This window comes from Apus apus, chromosome 4 (assembly GCF_020740795.1).
Source record: "Apus apus isolate bApuApu2 chromosome 4, bApuApu2.pri.cur, whole genome shotgun sequence".
NCBI classification, from domain to species: domain Eukaryota; kingdom Metazoa; phylum Chordata; class Aves; order Apodiformes; family Apodidae; genus Apus; species Apus apus.
This window is the reverse complement of record NC_067285.1, coordinates 22,111,987-22,129,044: the sequence shown is the minus strand read 5'-3', so window position 1 is coordinate 22,129,044 and position 17,058 is coordinate 22,111,987. Positions and strand designations below refer to the sequence as shown.

Below are 17,058 nucleotides of genomic sequence, written 5' to 3'. Positions count from 1 at the left end.
ACACAGAAAAGGTGTATGTGTCTGTCATGTGTCTCAAGGTTATTCTAAAGAAAACAATTAATCCGAGAAATAGACATATTCTATTGGCATATATTACATTAGCAGGTTTTCTGAAGAAATGGAATACTAAAAAAAATGAAGTTTGTGATTTGCAATTTATTACTACTCAATTATTTAAGAAAGTGAACACACACAACAAAGTAAGTGATAGCAAGGAGTGCAATATTTCCTTTTCATGAACACATAACATCTTATTTTACAGGTAACTAAGTAGTTACAAGGTCTTCTATAATCATTGCTCAACCTCAGTATACCTGAAAAAATCTAAGCTACTCATGCAGAACTTCGTCCTTTCATAGGATAAATAGCCTTTTCCAAGTGGAGCTTAACTAAAATCTTTCACTTGTTTAAACTACACACTTAACTAAACACACTAAGAGAAATTATCAGGCTTGTAGAAGGCTCTAATTATGTTGACAGGAATGCTACCAAATCTATAGGCACATTAGCACCACGAGGACCTTTTTAAGACAGCTGCCATTACCCTAAGTTTTTGTAAGCAAACACTTAAGTTTTTTATAACTTCTCAGCAGTCAAATGATGCAATTTGTCTCAACAGCTTCAACAATGTTCTATGGTCATACCCTGGGATGAGCTACACTGACTTCTACAGATCCAACTCAAAACCCAAGATAATAAAGAACCCTCAGATGTTCAGCTTCTCTGCCAAACAAGCCAATGTAGCTGATATTTTCAGCAGTGATCTTTCACATGGATTATTTAAACAATGGCAAATTATATAGCAAACTATCTTAAAGAGAAAAAAAAAGGGGGTAAATTTTCAGGTATAACAACTTAGAAAATTACTATGTACTTTACATACGTTCAGCACTGTGCAGACATATAACACAATCCCCAACTCAAAACAATTAAAAAACCCATTAACCTGTCCTAGAGGGTTGATGAAGAACTCAAAGTAAAGACAAAAATTAAATTGAAAAGTCTGAAAGTTTTTTCTCCCAGTTAAATATGGCAGCTATATCTATATCTGCAGCTTGTGTATTCTTTGATCCTGCAACCTCCTAATACAGATCACCACCTGTCTTTCTGTCTTCAAGCTCACTCCAGCATGTGTTTTTGAGGAAGGGCTTGTTTTGCATTGAAAACTTAAGACTGTGTTGAAACCTGAGTTTGGTGAGCAAAGAAAGAATCACTTCTGACTTGACTGACAATATGCATTGATTAATCTTGCAACATCGAGTCCTTTATTCTGACCCAAGGTATTTACTCTCAAAACTGGTTATACAAAAGAGAAGGATAAACTAACAGAAACACTGATAAAGTTGATATATAAAATAATTATGGGTGTTTACAGTTAAACTCTTTCCTTATTTCACTAAGCTGCCTTCTCAAGTAAGGACCCAGCTGGCCCAATTTCCTTATTAAACATGGCCATCCAGCTGAACAGGTGAGAGACAAACTGCAGAGTTACTCAATCACTGCCAAGATACCAAGAGCTGACAATACGTAGATAGAAACAGATGCACATCTTGTTTGACCAGAAAAAACATAGATACTAGGCTGGTGTAACTGAAAACTGTCAAATGCTTCACAGTCATGAAACACCTATGTTATTGCACCTCCCTGCAATATTTGGATAGGTAACTTTATTCTAGCAGTTGTTCTACAGTTAGGTTTGCTATTTAATCTCTTTTCATGAGCTGAGGAAGCATGGGAATTTATTCTCATTTCAGGATGTACTGCAAAAGGTAGTTGGACTTAAGAGTAGAAACATGTTTGTATGTAGTTAAATGGACTACTATGCATACACTCAAACAGGGAGCTAGAAATGAAAATCAGGTATGTGTGGACAAGGTAGAGAAGCTTCTCAGGTTTCAGGTTATTACCAGAGCTATCACACTATCCGCAGGTTCCCTGTGAAACTTGTTGGAGGACTGCTTATTGCTTTAAATAACACAATACTCCACAAAGGCATTTTGGCAGTAAAGAATTACTCACAGAGCAAATGCTGTTCCAGGAAATAGTTTGGCTTAACTGACAGGACTCTAATTTGAGTACAGAATACTTCTAATTTTAAAATTAAATTAAATTATGCAGAGCATATCACACACAGTGAAAAGCACAATGCACTCTTGCACGATTTCACTGCTGTAATACAGATCTATATTGTTTTACAACAGTAATTTGTAAGGATTAGTTGGGGAATATTGTTGGGTTGAGGGTGAGGGCATTATTTATGTTCAGAGAATGGTTTTCAAGTTATTTCAGTAGAGAAATAAGGCACAGAATTGCATCAGAATAATTTATTTTCTCAGCCATCAAGTCTATGTCTTGAGAATTCTAAGTTCCAGATGTTTTTGAGATTGATACGCTCCATTACATTCTTGCCTTTTGCCTCCAGCTTGTAATACTCAGGCTCTCACTTAAACACACCTTTAGATAAAACTTGAGTGATAAAACACCGTTGCAAAAACAAATTATTGCTTTTAAAAGCTTCATAACAAAATACTGTGGCTCACAGTACACATTCACAAATAAAAACTCTGCACCTCTTCTTTACTGGCTGATGTGAAATGTATTCTTGTCTCAGCATTCCCATTAATAACTACAAGAGCGACTAAAGAAAAAAATTAACACTTAAAAAATTGAATAAACTGTGAGCAGTCTGAAACATGAAATGGAACTGATCACTTGCAAACAAGAGAAACAAAGAGGCAACAACTCGAAGAAAGTGAGTTCATGCAGAAGGATTTAAAAGAGCAACTATACACTACATCCCTTAAAAAAGACATCTCACTCGATCAGAGAATAAGTTTAATGCCAACAGCAAGATACAAACAATTCAGTGATATGGTTATATGAATGATAGCATAACAACTAGACTTAAGCAAGATAACAGACCACATGATAAGAAGTGGTGCTGTTCTTGACTGATAAATTTTAATATTAAAAAAAGGCACCCTTGCACAACTTTTCTTGGTGTATTACAGAAATGGCTTCTTTGCCCCAAAGTCATCACTGAAGAAAGAAGAGAGCTGTAATAGAACATCAAAAGTAACACAGAGTATTCACATTACCTCTTACCTAAATCTGACTGACATTGATGACTGCTTCCAATTAAAGGCCAGCAAAAATAGCATGAAAAGAATAAATAATTGCTAGAAAACAGTAAGTAGCAAAACCACGTGAAAACACTGATGTTTTTTCATTTACCATCACTGTTTCATTCACCTAGAAAAATCAAATGACTGATACAATGTTGGCTTCCTTCAGCATAAGGCCAGAATCCCACAGAGATCTGCACAAACTTTGCATTACACAAGCAGATGGTCCTCCATTTTCTCATAGGCATCATTCTGGAAACAAAACTGACATTAAAAGATTAAAAATCAAGACTTACTTGTCAAGGAAGTCCTTGTCCACAACTGCACAGATATCAAGCAAAGGATTTCCCATTCCAAACAGGACATTTTCACTGTAAGAGAATCAATTATTTTAAGTTAGCTTAGCATTAATTTATTGTTCCTAGTGTAATACACTGAAGACTTATTTGTTAGAAATAAAAGTTTTTCTTGAATACAGCTAAGGAACAAAAGATACACATTTTACCTAGTATGGCAGTCACATGGAGACCTGGCATATAGACAGAGTCAAATTTGAGTGAAGAACCATCCTACAATAATTTTTTTGGATCAAGATACAGACTGCAAGTAGTCAAGAACATACAAAGGTATATACTCTGTTAAGCTGTCATTGACTCAGAGCACCTCTCGTATGAATACAGGCTGAGAAAACTGGGGCTGTTCAGCCTGGAGAAGAAAAGGCTTCATGGAGGCCTCACAGCAGTACCTGAAGGGGCCCTACAGGAAAGCTGGGGAGGGACTTTTGACAAGAGCATGTAACAATAGGACAAAGGGGAATGGATCAAAACTGGAAGAGGGAAGATTTAGGTTAGACATTAGGAGGAAATTCTTCAGTGTGAGGGTGGTGAGACACTGGAAAACGTTGCCTAGGGAAGTTGTTGAAATTTTAAGTGTTCAAGACCAGGCCAGATGGGGCTCTGAGCAACCTGATCTAGTGGGAGGGGTTTAGGAGGGTTGGAACTAGATGCTCTTTAGCATCCCTTCCAACTCAAACGGTTCTATGATTCTATGATAAAGAATCAATGCTGCATGCTACACTCTGTAGTCTAAAAGGAATGCATGCTGGTTGTAATACCAGATTTTAGACAGGGGGAGTATCAGACAAGGTAACAGGAATTTCACTGAGCAGACTTAGTTGCTGAGTTTACTCTGCTACCAACCAATAATTAACAATTTAAGCCTGTTTTAACAAATTGAAATTAAGAGATACTGGATGATTCTGCATTGTCAGTCACTTTGAACAGTGTAGCTGTCTACTGATAAGAATGTACGTACTTTTTAAAGTATGTGAAATTCATTACCATGACTTCTGCCACACAGAAGGAAGACATCAGAGATACTGTAAACAGCTGAAAGAGCTAGCTTTAACCCTTTTTTAGATTCATTCAGAAACCATGTGTTACATTTTCCTGAATAGCACATACTTGGGTGATAATGTAGTAATACCAAAGGATTAGGTACATGGCCTAATGTCAAGTAGGAGCGAAGGCAGCTGTTCTCAAAGACTACACCAAACTACCTCCAAACCCATCACATTCCTTGCTAAGCTAACACCTGCTGCCTGCAAATGACAAGGCAAGCCCTTCATCTAGCCACCTTCAGTATCTCCCTCTTGACTAACAAGCATTTGCAAAGAATGCATATTCCCCATCTCTCCATCCGTTGGATCCAATATCTATCTGCAGTTTATCCAAAGCTGCAGAAATGTGTTGGCTGAGTCTCAAAGAAAGTGAGTTTTCAACTCTTGTGGCCCGTTTAGAACAAGGTAAATGTTTTAGAAGACTCAACATCTACCTACTAAATGACAGATTTAATTGATTTCTACCCAGCAGCTTAAGAAAAAAAGATATAAAATAAGCAGAAACCAGATTATACAGAACAATCCCATGAATTGTGTCCAACAGAGGTTGCAAACTCCTTATTTTACTTCCTCTCACAACTGCTATGAAAATACCTTAGCTGACAAATATTTGTCTAATATGCAGCTCACTCCTAACTCAGATAGGTAACATCTGCTTACTAAAAATCTGTAAGACTCACTAAATACTCATCTCAGCATGGAAAGAAATATTGATTGTTCTAAGTAGCTTAATCAAATTAATTCTAGCAAGAAGAAATGAAGAGGGAGAGATATGACAATTAAGACAAGGATAGAGGGGACTGCAGCTGGACCCCCAAGACAGAATGTTCTCCCCTTTTTAAAAAAATAAGTGTTCCATCAGTAGTATTGCAGGACTAAGAAAAAACAGAATTTTAAGCATTGAATGCAGATTTGTCCAGAACTGTAAGCTCCTGTACTTGATGTTTAGCTAATTTTAACATTCTGTGAACTTCTGTGCATCAACAATTTTACACTTACCCTTAAGAAAAAAATAATCATATAACAGATAATTTCTATATAAGACAAGTATCAGCACTTAAATGTACTGCCAGGAAAACCTCAAAAACTCTCGTAAATACAGCTGACATGTTAAGGTCACTACCTCTGAAGAAGTTACTTTTTCAAGAGAAAAGTAAAATAGGAGCTACCAAACATTTAACAGGCTGCAGAACATACTGGTCAATATACTTGAAGCAACAGAAGAGCAACTTTGTACTGGTTTAGGATCCAGAGCAGCTCTATTGAGCAAATCGTGCACATAAACTGCTAATATGCCAACAGCAGCAGAACTACCACTTTCAGTTCAAGATAATCCAGGCAGCTCTTTAAATTGCATAGAACAAGTCCTGTTCCATCCCCAAACCTTCCTTCTACCACAGTACTTTATGATAATTCCCATTTAAGTATTCCAGAGACTGTATAGTATGATGCCATCTGGGAAGGAAAATATTAAAGCCAAGGGTAGCTACACTAGACTAGTAAGTGTATGTTCAGAAACATTCCCCTGAAACTTCTGGGCAAAGTCTCCCCAACTTCAGTATAGTTATTTCTCACAAACAAATGTAGGATAGCAAAACTTGGCAACTTTTCAAACATATAAAACTTTACGTACCTTAACTGTTTGATTTCTATGAAGAAAAGAGGTACACAGATTGATAACACAGCTTATTTTTGCAAATACATGAGCCAATATATACAAATTGCTAGCCTTGTGTTTCAAATTACATGTATTTCTACATTTTCAGTTGTTTCAGCTAGATGTTTGAACTAACCAAATCCCAAGGAACTAGAGCGTCCATGCTTAAATCTAGAGATTAACATTCCATTGGCAAAAAGGGGGAAAAAAAGGGGAAAAAAAAAAAAGTCTATACATTTCATTTTTACTGGAGATTGAAGTTGTGTCACTCCTTGCCTGACACTGTGTTTCATAAAAACACCTTTTTGGCCAAAACAGGAAGATTCTAAACAATATCCTTCCAAATCAGAAGCTTTAAAAATTCAACAAGTTCAAGCAGACATTTAAGATGACCACTGTGATCAGTATCTTCTGATACAACCTTTGTGAATCACAATCTGGAAAGGCTACTGTTTCTACTGTTTAAGTGAACCACTTAGCTGTGTAAATCTTTAGCCCGTTCAACCTGATTAACCTAACACTTGCTACATTTCAGTGCAGTGCAAATCACCCTTCCCTTATTGAGGGGCTGGAAAGTATCTGCACTGTTACACTACTGCATTTTTTGTGGTACCACATGAGATACAGCAATTTCTTCACTACAGTTTGTGCCTTGGTAAAAATATCAATTTAAAAAAATATTAATTCCAACAACATATATTCTGTAAAGCCACATACTGTAAAAGCATAAAATTAAAGATAATATTTAGGATCCTGGAGAATGCTAAGTTTACAAGTATCTGGAGGAAGAAACTGATATTAAATGGCTACATCCTCACAAGTTTAACACTTTGAGTAGCACATGTGAACCTTACTGGCCTGTGTGTGCTGTTCAGTCACACGGGACACCTGCTTTGGTTACAATTACATAGATCATTTCTAACCAACTAGACATAAAATATAGCAGCAACAGCTTCTTGAAAGGTGAGATTTCACAATACATGGGTTATTTAGGAAATACACCTCTGCAACACAGAACAAACACTTAGGAAGTCCACAGTCTGCTGGACTCCCTGCAGTCCCTTCTGTTGCACAGGATTCTTGCTATCTAATCATTTGTGAAGGATGTTCTTGCTTAACTCAATTAAATTATTGCAAAAAAACATTTGGCCCTCTTAGTATAAGAGTTAAATATTGAGTGCACTTTACAGGTACAGGGCAGTATGAGACTGTTATAAAGCAATAAAAAAGCTCAATTTTTCATCTTCGCTTCCTTTACTATTAAATAGATGAGATTATTTTTGTGGCAGAAACAAGTGACAGCTCCTCCACCTACACCAATTAAGGCATATAACTGACCATACACAGCCAGTGGATGTGTATGTATATATATGCATACACATACACACAGAACACATATGTATATGTACAGTGTATATATATATATATTTTTAAAACCTAAACCAAGAATAATATGTTCATACAAACATAAAACTTTTTTGGTCACAGAAATACAGTGTCATCTAGAAGGCAAAACTATAGGAAAAAAGGCAACTTTCTTTACAGAACACTTAGATGTACACCATCTCTGCATTTCTAACTCTCAACAACAAGCAATATATTTTAAGAATTTGCCATTTTAACTCTGGACTAGCAAAGAGTTAGTTGCAATTTAAGTTCAAGCAATGTAATTCATTAAATATTAATAAATTTTCACCTGCTAATTACAGCATTTTGTTTGGAAAGTGGTGAGATCATTGATTTTTCACAAATAACCAGTGTTTCACATATTATTCTTATCATAAGTTGCAGAAGTAATGAAGTGAAACCAAACTGAATGAAGCAAAACAAAAAACTCCCTTATCGGTACTGAGCTACCTTTCAATCACTTTTTACAAGGCAACAAAATTAACCATAACTAACCCATCTGGCAACCCGTGCCCAATATTATGGTTGTACTTTACTAATGCTCTACTGCTGCAGGATTTTTTAAAAAATACAGTCCCACTTCAAGTTGGCTGCTAAACATTAGCAGTATGGTATCTAACTATCACACAAAATTGTTATTAACCCATGCTGTTGTGCACTACAGTGGAAGAACATCACCAAAATATCAGTGGAAATATATTATTAGTTACCGGCTCAGAAACAGAGGAATATTTTGAGCCTTTGGATAAAGCATGTCTTGCTTTAAAAAAAAAAAAAAAAAAAGATTCTCATTTTTTTCTTAAAAAAAAACCAACAAACTCCTGTTTTTTCTGCCACAAAAATAATCTCATCTATTTAATAGTAAAGGAAGCGAAGACGAAAAATTGAGCTTTTTTATTGCTTTATAACAGTCTCATACTGCCCTGTACCTGTAAAGTGCACTCAATATTTAACTCTTATACTAAGACATTTTACAGTCAGAAAGCTTTCATACAACATGATTAAGACATTCAGGTGTCCCAACTGCATAACAGCTTTGACTTCCATTCACTAATATAATGGTTTCCAAAGATCTAAAATGTTAATACTCCTACAGGGTTTGATTATGTCCTTGAAAGTAAGGCAAATCAAGGCAAGTTCTAAGTTTATTCTCAGCATATCATTTTCAGTCACAAAGGAACACAGTCAAACCCCATAAATACAAGATTTAAGTGTAAGAAAAAAAATTACACTTTTAGTTAAAAAAGCAATATGACCAGATTCATAGCATTTGTAAGAGCTATGAGCTCTTGACTAAGAACATCCTTCTCCCATCACAGTTATGTACACAACATAAATGTAACTAAGATTACACTACTGTTAACCACAGCTTTACTGACACTAAAAGTACCTCACAAGTATTTACTGCATGATTCCAGAGTTCAGACAATTTCCCTTGCATCACAAATCAGTTTAGCATACAGATCTTACATATACCAGTAGCCTTTGGGACTGCTCACATGCTTTGCTTACTTAGATCTGAAGTAAAGGCAGTTATATGGCTAAGAAGTTACATGTTTATATATTGACTTCAGTGGAATATCTTCTGTGAAGATTTCATTTATTATGAAACTCTCATAGTCTCCTGGAGTGGCACATTCACAGGTTCCAACTTAGAAGCCAAGCCTCAAGCCTTGGCCTTACGTAAGCCAGGCTGCCGCAGGTTAAAAAAGCTGTTCCACCACCACCCAGCTCCTTACGCAGCTGCACGAACTCCACAAGCTCCAACAGTGAAATACTACTGCAATTTCAAAGAGTTACCGTCTGTAGGTCAGAGACAGTGTGAAATCTGATACATTGAGTTTTGAGAGTGGAGAGAAGAGGTGGGAGTCGCCTTGAATGACCACTGGACTTGGAGCCTGCAATTCTAGCTATTTCTTTAGCAACTGAAGGACTGATCAAAATAACTACATGGTGAAGGTTGCCAGTTCACTTCACAAGACCACCCCATCTTAAGATGAAGTGTTCTAGGAAGCGAAACGGGTCGTAACAACTCCTTTCACTCGATGTTAAGGGTTTGTCACTCTTTAGTTATCGCAGACAAACTGACACCACCACATTTCCAATAGACTGCTCAGAGTCTAGTCTGTCATTATTACCCTGCTTCTCGTTATCTGCGGTTCATTTAAAATTAGGTCCCAGTCACGACACGCTACAGCGATGTTGTAGGGTTCCAACGCGGGTGCCAGAGCCCCACGACACCCTCCCTCTCACCCCCACGGCGAGACCGCGCCGCAGAAAGCGGCCGCCTGCGCTCAGGCGCTCGCTACCTGTGACAGCGGCACCGCCGCAGAGAGACCCCCGGCCACGTCCCGGCCGCCGCCCCGCGGCTGCCCCCCGGGGCCGCCCCCCGGGGCCGGGCCCAGCGCTGCTGGGGGCGCTCACCGGGCAGGGGCGGACGGACGGACGGACCCGCCGGCGCGCGACCATCTATCTGCCCGCCAACTGAACTCCGCGCGCCCCCCCCCAGGTGACAGCCCGGGCCACCGGGCGGAGGGGCCGGCAGAGACCGGCGCGGCTCTCCCCTCTCGCCTCGGGGGCGCGGGTGTGCAGCACCAAAAACAACTCGAGGCGCAGAGAGAGGAGGGAACGAAGCCGCGCTACCCCAGAGCCTAAAATTACACGGACGGAGGAGGGATGAGCCGAGCTCCGGCGGAACATCGCGCCGGGCGCTCCAAGCCCGCGAGCAAAAGCGCATCAGCGCCCGCCGCCCCTTCCCCCGGGGCGGCAGGCTGGGCTGCAGGAGCCTCTTCGGGGCTCGGTGTTACCTGAGGGTGGGCATGGTTCCCCGCCCGGCCGGCCGCAGCGGAGCCCCGTTGACAGCGGCGGCGTCTCCCGACCGGTACCCACCAACAGCTGCGACGGCTGCAGCACCCGCCGGAGCCGCGAGGGAGCCGCGAGTGAGCCGCGGGCCGCCACCCGGCCGACCCACCCGCGCTCCCCCGCCCCGCCCCGCCCCGCCCGCCCGCGCCTGCCGCCATTGGCTGGGCGGCCAGCGGGGGTGGGCCCGGGCCCTCCGCGGAGGAGGGGAGCGAGGAGGCCCGGGAGGCGGCGGCGACCCCGCGGCGCTGGAGACCGGCACCGCGCCCCGGTCAGGAAGACCACGGTACCGGGCGGCACCGCCCGCCCGCCGCCCCAGGCTCCCTGGCCGCCATCTTTGTTGCGGGCAGAGAGTACGCGCCTCCCACACACCTCCTTCGCCTGCCACCTCCCTCCCCCACTCCGAGGAGGCACAGCTGGTCACCAGTGCTAATTAAAAAAAATGTTTAATCAAGGCAGCGAAGAGATGCGGAGTTCTAGCCCTGCTGCCCACATTAAAGATGGCCAGCGAAGCCCCCGGCACCGCTGTCCCTCAGCTGTCACAGGGCGGTGGGAAGTGCCGTGCTCAGGAGATCCCCACCGCCCCCGGCCGGGGCTGCCTCCCAGGGTCGGCGCCCACGCTCCCGCCCCGGGCCTCCCGCCGCAGCTACGGGACCACTCGTTCTCCCCGGCCGCTGACTGACGCCTATCCCGACACGCGGTTTTTATACACTCAAGAACGCGTTTTCACTCTTTTTATTTGTGTGTTGGGTCAGAGCTCAACGCTGCCGCAGGTGACCTTCTATGAAGCCTCCCTCCGCCGCCGGGCACCGGCTCCTGCCGCCAGAGAACACCCGGTGCCCGCGCCGCCGTGCAGATGCGGGTTCTCGCTTGAGTACCAGGGGAACATCTATTTTATCCCCGGGTAGCTGGCGCGCCTGGCAGCCACCTGTGGTAGGCAGCTACCGGACGTGACTCTATCTGTTCAACTTGCCAGAGGCCAAGAGGGGAGACGCGGATGAGATGTGGGCCCGTTTGGCACTGTTGTGAAGGAAGAAAGGGCAGCCCTTCGTTGCCTAACCTCTTTCTCATGTGCCTGACATCCAAGCAGCACTGCCGTATCATCAAGGAAAAGCATCGGTAAAGCCATCTTCCTGTTTTTGCTCTTCCTACCCGCTTGCACTGTATTTGGCTGCCAAAGTTACTGCTACTCTGTGCAGATTTGGCACTTACTTTGTTAACTTACCAGCACCAGAAACAGTGAATCATGAAACTGATGTCAGAAGAGGTTGTTTTTGCCATGTTGTTCTGGTAAGTACTGCTGTGTCACCCCTAATTGAATAATTAAATGTTACAACCTCCTAATCATGTGATTATTATTAGCCTTAGCTTCCCTACCATCTACAAAACAGTAATATTGTATTTAGAAAAAATTAAAGCCAAACTTTTAAACTATTTCTGATTCTTAGGTGTCTCAGAAGAGACAATGTCAAACTTTTAGATCTTCATGATGCCCAAAGACCTATAGTGTCACATGAAGACAACAGGCATATTTCTATTCAATACCCCAAATAGGACAAATTTCCTAGGTTCTCTAAACTGGACACTCAAAAATTAATCACCACTTTAAAAATTCTCATTATTGAAGTGTGTCAGTGGTCTTGAAAAGTCAAACTAATTGGAGTGGGAAATGCATCCATCCTCTTACTGTTGCAACACACAGTACAACAGGTCCCCAAATAATAATGAAGGATTCTGACCTCTAACAAGAAGTAAATACTGTATTTGGATAAATAATGATCATGCTGAACAATAGATCACTCCTAGTTTAACTATTTCAGTGCCTATTAGCCAAACCTTGTTTTGTAATTGAAAATGGGGGAAAATCCCATCACATGGAAATATAACAATAGTCGTAACAACACAGCTTGGTCTTTAAAATACATGGCTGTACTTTAAATAATAAAAACATTTAAAAAATATATGTAGATTTCCTCTTAAATAATTGTCTGGCTTTAATAAGCACATAAGAATGTGTAAAGGAAAATAGATATAATATATTAAGATTATATATATTTATGGTAATTTGCAACATACAATGGCATATTATTAATATCAAGCTACAGAGTTCAAATGAGGCACCATCAAATGTTTCCTACTTTTTACCAGTTCAGCAAGATAGCACCAAAAGGGCGTTCTTATAAAAACTTAAACAGCCTTTCATGAAATGGCATGTAGGACAAAATGCTCAAGAGCATTGGTCAATAGCCCTTTATAAACTTCCAACTATTCCCAAGTGCCCAGTCATCTTGCTTGTACTCTTACATAGCAACAGGTTCCACGGTTGCTGACATCAAGGCATCACCTCCACTATGGGTTTTTCGGTCATTTGTCGGGGAACTTCTAGACATTCTGACACATAAGTGGAGCAAAAACACCCAGGTTATCTCTAGAACAATGCTCATTCATCACAGTCATTCATAAATTAACTTTATGATGCTTGTGCCATAAATTCAATTCAAAGTCGCATCAAATTATGTGCTAGGTAGCCAACCTGGGTTTGCTCAGCCTCCCTGACAACTTCCAAACTTGCTCTTCTTAACTGGGGCAGCTGGCCTGTGTCCTCACAAGTGTTTTTGCTTCAGAAATCCCTGAGAGAAATATGGAATTCACAGCTTTTCCATCTAAAACTATATAATACCTGACAGGGTCTAGCCACAATTCTTCTCGATTGCTTCTGATACTCTACAGTAAGGAGAAAGTCTTCATGACCATGAGGTTCCTCTGAGTATGATGAACAATTATTCCTCAGGTGATTTCACTAAAATGCCTTCTTTCAAGCATGGTATGAATTAAAAAATAACTGTACCCCAATCTGATATAACACCAGGTATGCATGTGACAACTTTTAAAATTGCATTTTATTGAAGTAATCCATGAAACAATACATGTTATACATATGTAACTTGTATAGCCAAGATATAGGCAATCTAGGCCTTTGCCTTGGACTAATGTGTTATGTTTTACACCACAAACATTTGGTATAAACCATCCAGTTAAAAGAACATACAAAAAAGTTCTCCATTAACCTTCATATTTAACTCCATTTCTTCAAAGTACAAAACTAAGGTTAATCTTAGATAAACTGCCAACTCGTCTATCTTTGCAAGACAGAAGGATGATCTTTTACATAATAGCCTCAGCAGACATTGTAAAATAGGAGAAGCAAGCAGGAAGTCCACAAATTCTCTTCCAATAACAGCATTTTGCAGAGGTTACATGCATTTTCCACTAGACCAGTTGTTGTTTTGAAAACTTTTCCACAGAGAGAATTTTATTTTATGTTGCAAAATATCGAGTTTATTTTTACCCTGTATGGATCTACTAGCAAAGCATTACACTGATTTTTTTTTAATTTTTTATATTTTTTTTTAATTCCAGAGCATAATTTCTCTTATTTCATTGCTGCTTCACATACAGCAGTAAGGGCAAAGGGAAGGCTATAAATCTACTGTGTCTCCATCATATTGAAGACAGCTATACTTTTCTTCTATCCTATTCTAGTCAAATGGCCTAGCCCTTGAGACGGTTACAACTTTGTACTGCTGGATGTACATGGAAAAAACCAGCAACAACAAAAAAACATTTCACTGTAAATTAAATCCAAAGGTAGCATATAGCCAGCAAGTAGTGTGGGCCAGCTTTGACTATGGCCAAACAATCATTACAGAAATTATTACAATTCAAAATGGAAAAAAATCCCTTTCCCTTCACTGAATTCTGAGTAGTACTCAAAAGACTTCCTTCACAGAAAATGTTTTGACATTTCTTATATAAATAATATGAGTGTCTAAATTGAAATAATTGCAGAAACAATTTAGGGAAAAAAAAAGAAAATTAAGAGCCTTGAGAAAGCCTAGTGCTCATATTGTATCTGCAAGTTCAATTTACTTTTGTCAAGACGATAAGGTTTTCCAATACATTGCCAGCAAACACTAATTAACGACCTTTAGATAGCAACCCATTCCCTGCTTCTGAAATGGGTTTTGTGAAATATTTGTGTACCCTGCCTGTGTAAGTAACTACTGAAATTCAGTATCACAACCTTGAATCACAAGCCAAAGTTTTACTTCAAATATTTCTGCATGAAATACACCTCAGGAACAACAGAGTAAGCCAAGGTCTTGTTCTACAAAAAGCACATTTCACTCTATTGCATTGAAACCATATTCAACTACTTCTACATTCACTTAAGTCTCCTTTTCAGGCATCTTGTCTGTTTACAAGTAATATTAGTAGATCCAATCACACAAGTAATTCTACATAAGCTGCTTCATTAGCTGAGAAAGAAGGAACTCACAAATCTCAGAAAAATTCACAGGAACTTCAAGATTCATTATGAAATTGGCATATTTGCACTGTCTGCCCTCCCACAGGCAATCAAGCATGCAAGCAGCTCTAGGGACAAGACTAGTCCTGTTGACTTCAGGTAGGCAGCACACGAAGTCAGAGGTGTACATTTCTGCAGCTTACCAGCAAAGATTATAATCTCTAAACTATCGTTCTTCGTCAGTATGACTCTTCAGGCCAGGTGCGCTGCAGGCAACATCAGTAATGAAAGAAAGGGACACCAGCCATGCTTGTGGTCCAGAGCAGACAGAGCCTTCCCACGACCTCCTCTTTCCTCAGGTTACACACTCCTTTCCATAAAGCAAGGAATTACTTTAATTAAAAGAAGGAAGACACTGTAAAAAGTTTCTCCAATACAAGAACACAAAACTGTGGAAATACGAGACACACTGAGAAATCCCACAGGATTCCATCAAAAGGGCAGGTGAAGACATGTTAATCTAAACAGTAATTTGAGAGTCACTTATCTGAACAATGGAAACGAGCACCTGAACTGTAAGAGCAAGGTATTTTCCCTACTGCAAGTGATTCCAATTTTGGATTTATTTCTGTCAACAGAACATTGAAGGGAAGGTTGCTGCTGTTATGTCCTAAATAAAGCAACATTACCAAAGTCTATTGCTAGTGCCTTAAAAACTATTTGTTTGCCTGCTTTCTACAGGGGCCTAAATCTCCATCTCAAGAAAACATCGAATGCTTTTATTCTTCTGGGAGCAAACTCAGCAAGGTGCTTGAGTTTTAGATCTTTCTTTGTGCTGAGGCCTTAAAGAGTCCTGACATGGAAAAGGCTACCCATATTTACAGATATGAGAAGAGGGAAAGTGAAAAAAGCGTAAGGCATGAAGACAGAAACTGAAATTAATACAAATGGGAGTGAGGTAAAATTTAAATTAAAAAAAAAAAAAGCAGAGATAATAAAAGAGAAAGAAAAATGATATACGAATTTCTAATGGAATGCTTTGTCACAGCTAATTCAAGATATTCAGAATCTTCTTTCATTTGTAGAGAGCGGAGCAAGGAATAAACTAAATTAAAAGTCAGCTTATTAAGAAAATTTAAAATGCATTAAATTAGCAATATTTTTACAGTCACCACTATCAAGCTGTCTAAAATCTATTGGAACAGAAATGACAAAGGACTGCTTTTGGTAACAATTACCCACACAGTGTGTCTGATAATTTATTCTGAAAAGGAAGAGATGTCTAATACCAACTGAAGAAGAGGAATATTGTATTTTGTACTTTTAGTATAAAGTATCTGCCATATTCAATACATACATTGTCTTCTTGTAGATAAACTGATTTGTCCAAACAGCCAGCCATGTCATGACTATTCAATCAATTCAGCAGCTGCAGAACGGCCAGAAGGCCATAATGCAGCAGCAGAGGATTTCATAAGTTTGTTCATTTTTTTGTCTCTGCACCCATGCATATTTCTATACAGGAATGCACATATAAGCTCTACCATTCCTACAGAAAGCATCAACATTCTTTCATAACTATACCAGTCTGCAGAAGTCTGGCTGTGGTTTTCACAGACTCCCAAGATAAAACCAAACCAAATATAAAAGGGCACAAATCCATAGTAATTCTCCTCTAAAGAAATGCCTCACCATGTTTCTAGTAAGTTGATGCTACCACACAAGCTGTTTGCAGTTTTGCAAGCTTATTTTCTGTTCAAACAGTGCAGTCTACAAACACAATGATATTCTATTTCACACAGAAGAGATGCAGTCAGAAGCCTGAAACAACGTGGCAGGCATTCATGGCCTTGCCTAAAGCCGTTGGTTTTAGCAGGGATTTGAACCCATCAATGAAGACAATGCAAAACCTGCCGCCCAGCAGGGTAATGTCAGCACAACGCATTGCTGAGCTGGGACCGCGAGTTTGGGTCTGGGGCTTTGTGTTCTGCTCATTGGGTAGCAAAAGCCGGTCATCCTGTATTGCTTTCAAACAACTTTAGCTGAACCCGGTCAGCTCTGCCTACCTCATGAGGTAGCAATATTTGCTTTCCTTTGCCTAAGAGGATCAAAAGGGACTAATATATATATACACATATCTGATGATCTATCCTGATGATGCTTTGAGAGAGAAATGAGAAAAAATATATAGGGAAAGTAAACATTTTTTAATAGTTGACAAGGTGTGGCTTATATAACAGAATGTAATTTACATAATTTACATAATTCTTTATATTAAAATACTTTTTGTGGTAGCCACAGG

At 40.0% G+C, this 17,058-nt stretch overlaps 1 protein-coding gene across 3 annotated transcripts in view; it reads right to left on the bottom strand.

Annotated features, from left to right (window-relative positions):
- Positions 1 to 17,058, bottom strand: part of ADK (adenosine kinase) — a 282,611-nt gene that overhangs the window by 263,365 nt on the left and 2,188 nt on the right. For 2 of the 3 annotated variants that reach the window (XM_051616394.1, XM_051616396.1), the window contains exon 2: positions 3,422 to 3,496. In XM_051616394.1, the coding sequence (XP_051472354.1) occupies positions 3,422 to 3,496 (75 nt within the window). Of the gene's footprint in view, positions 1 to 3,421; positions 3,497 to 10,395; positions 10,535 to 17,058 lie in introns of those variants that run through there. The other variant, XM_051616395.1, reaches the window with a different exon arrangement.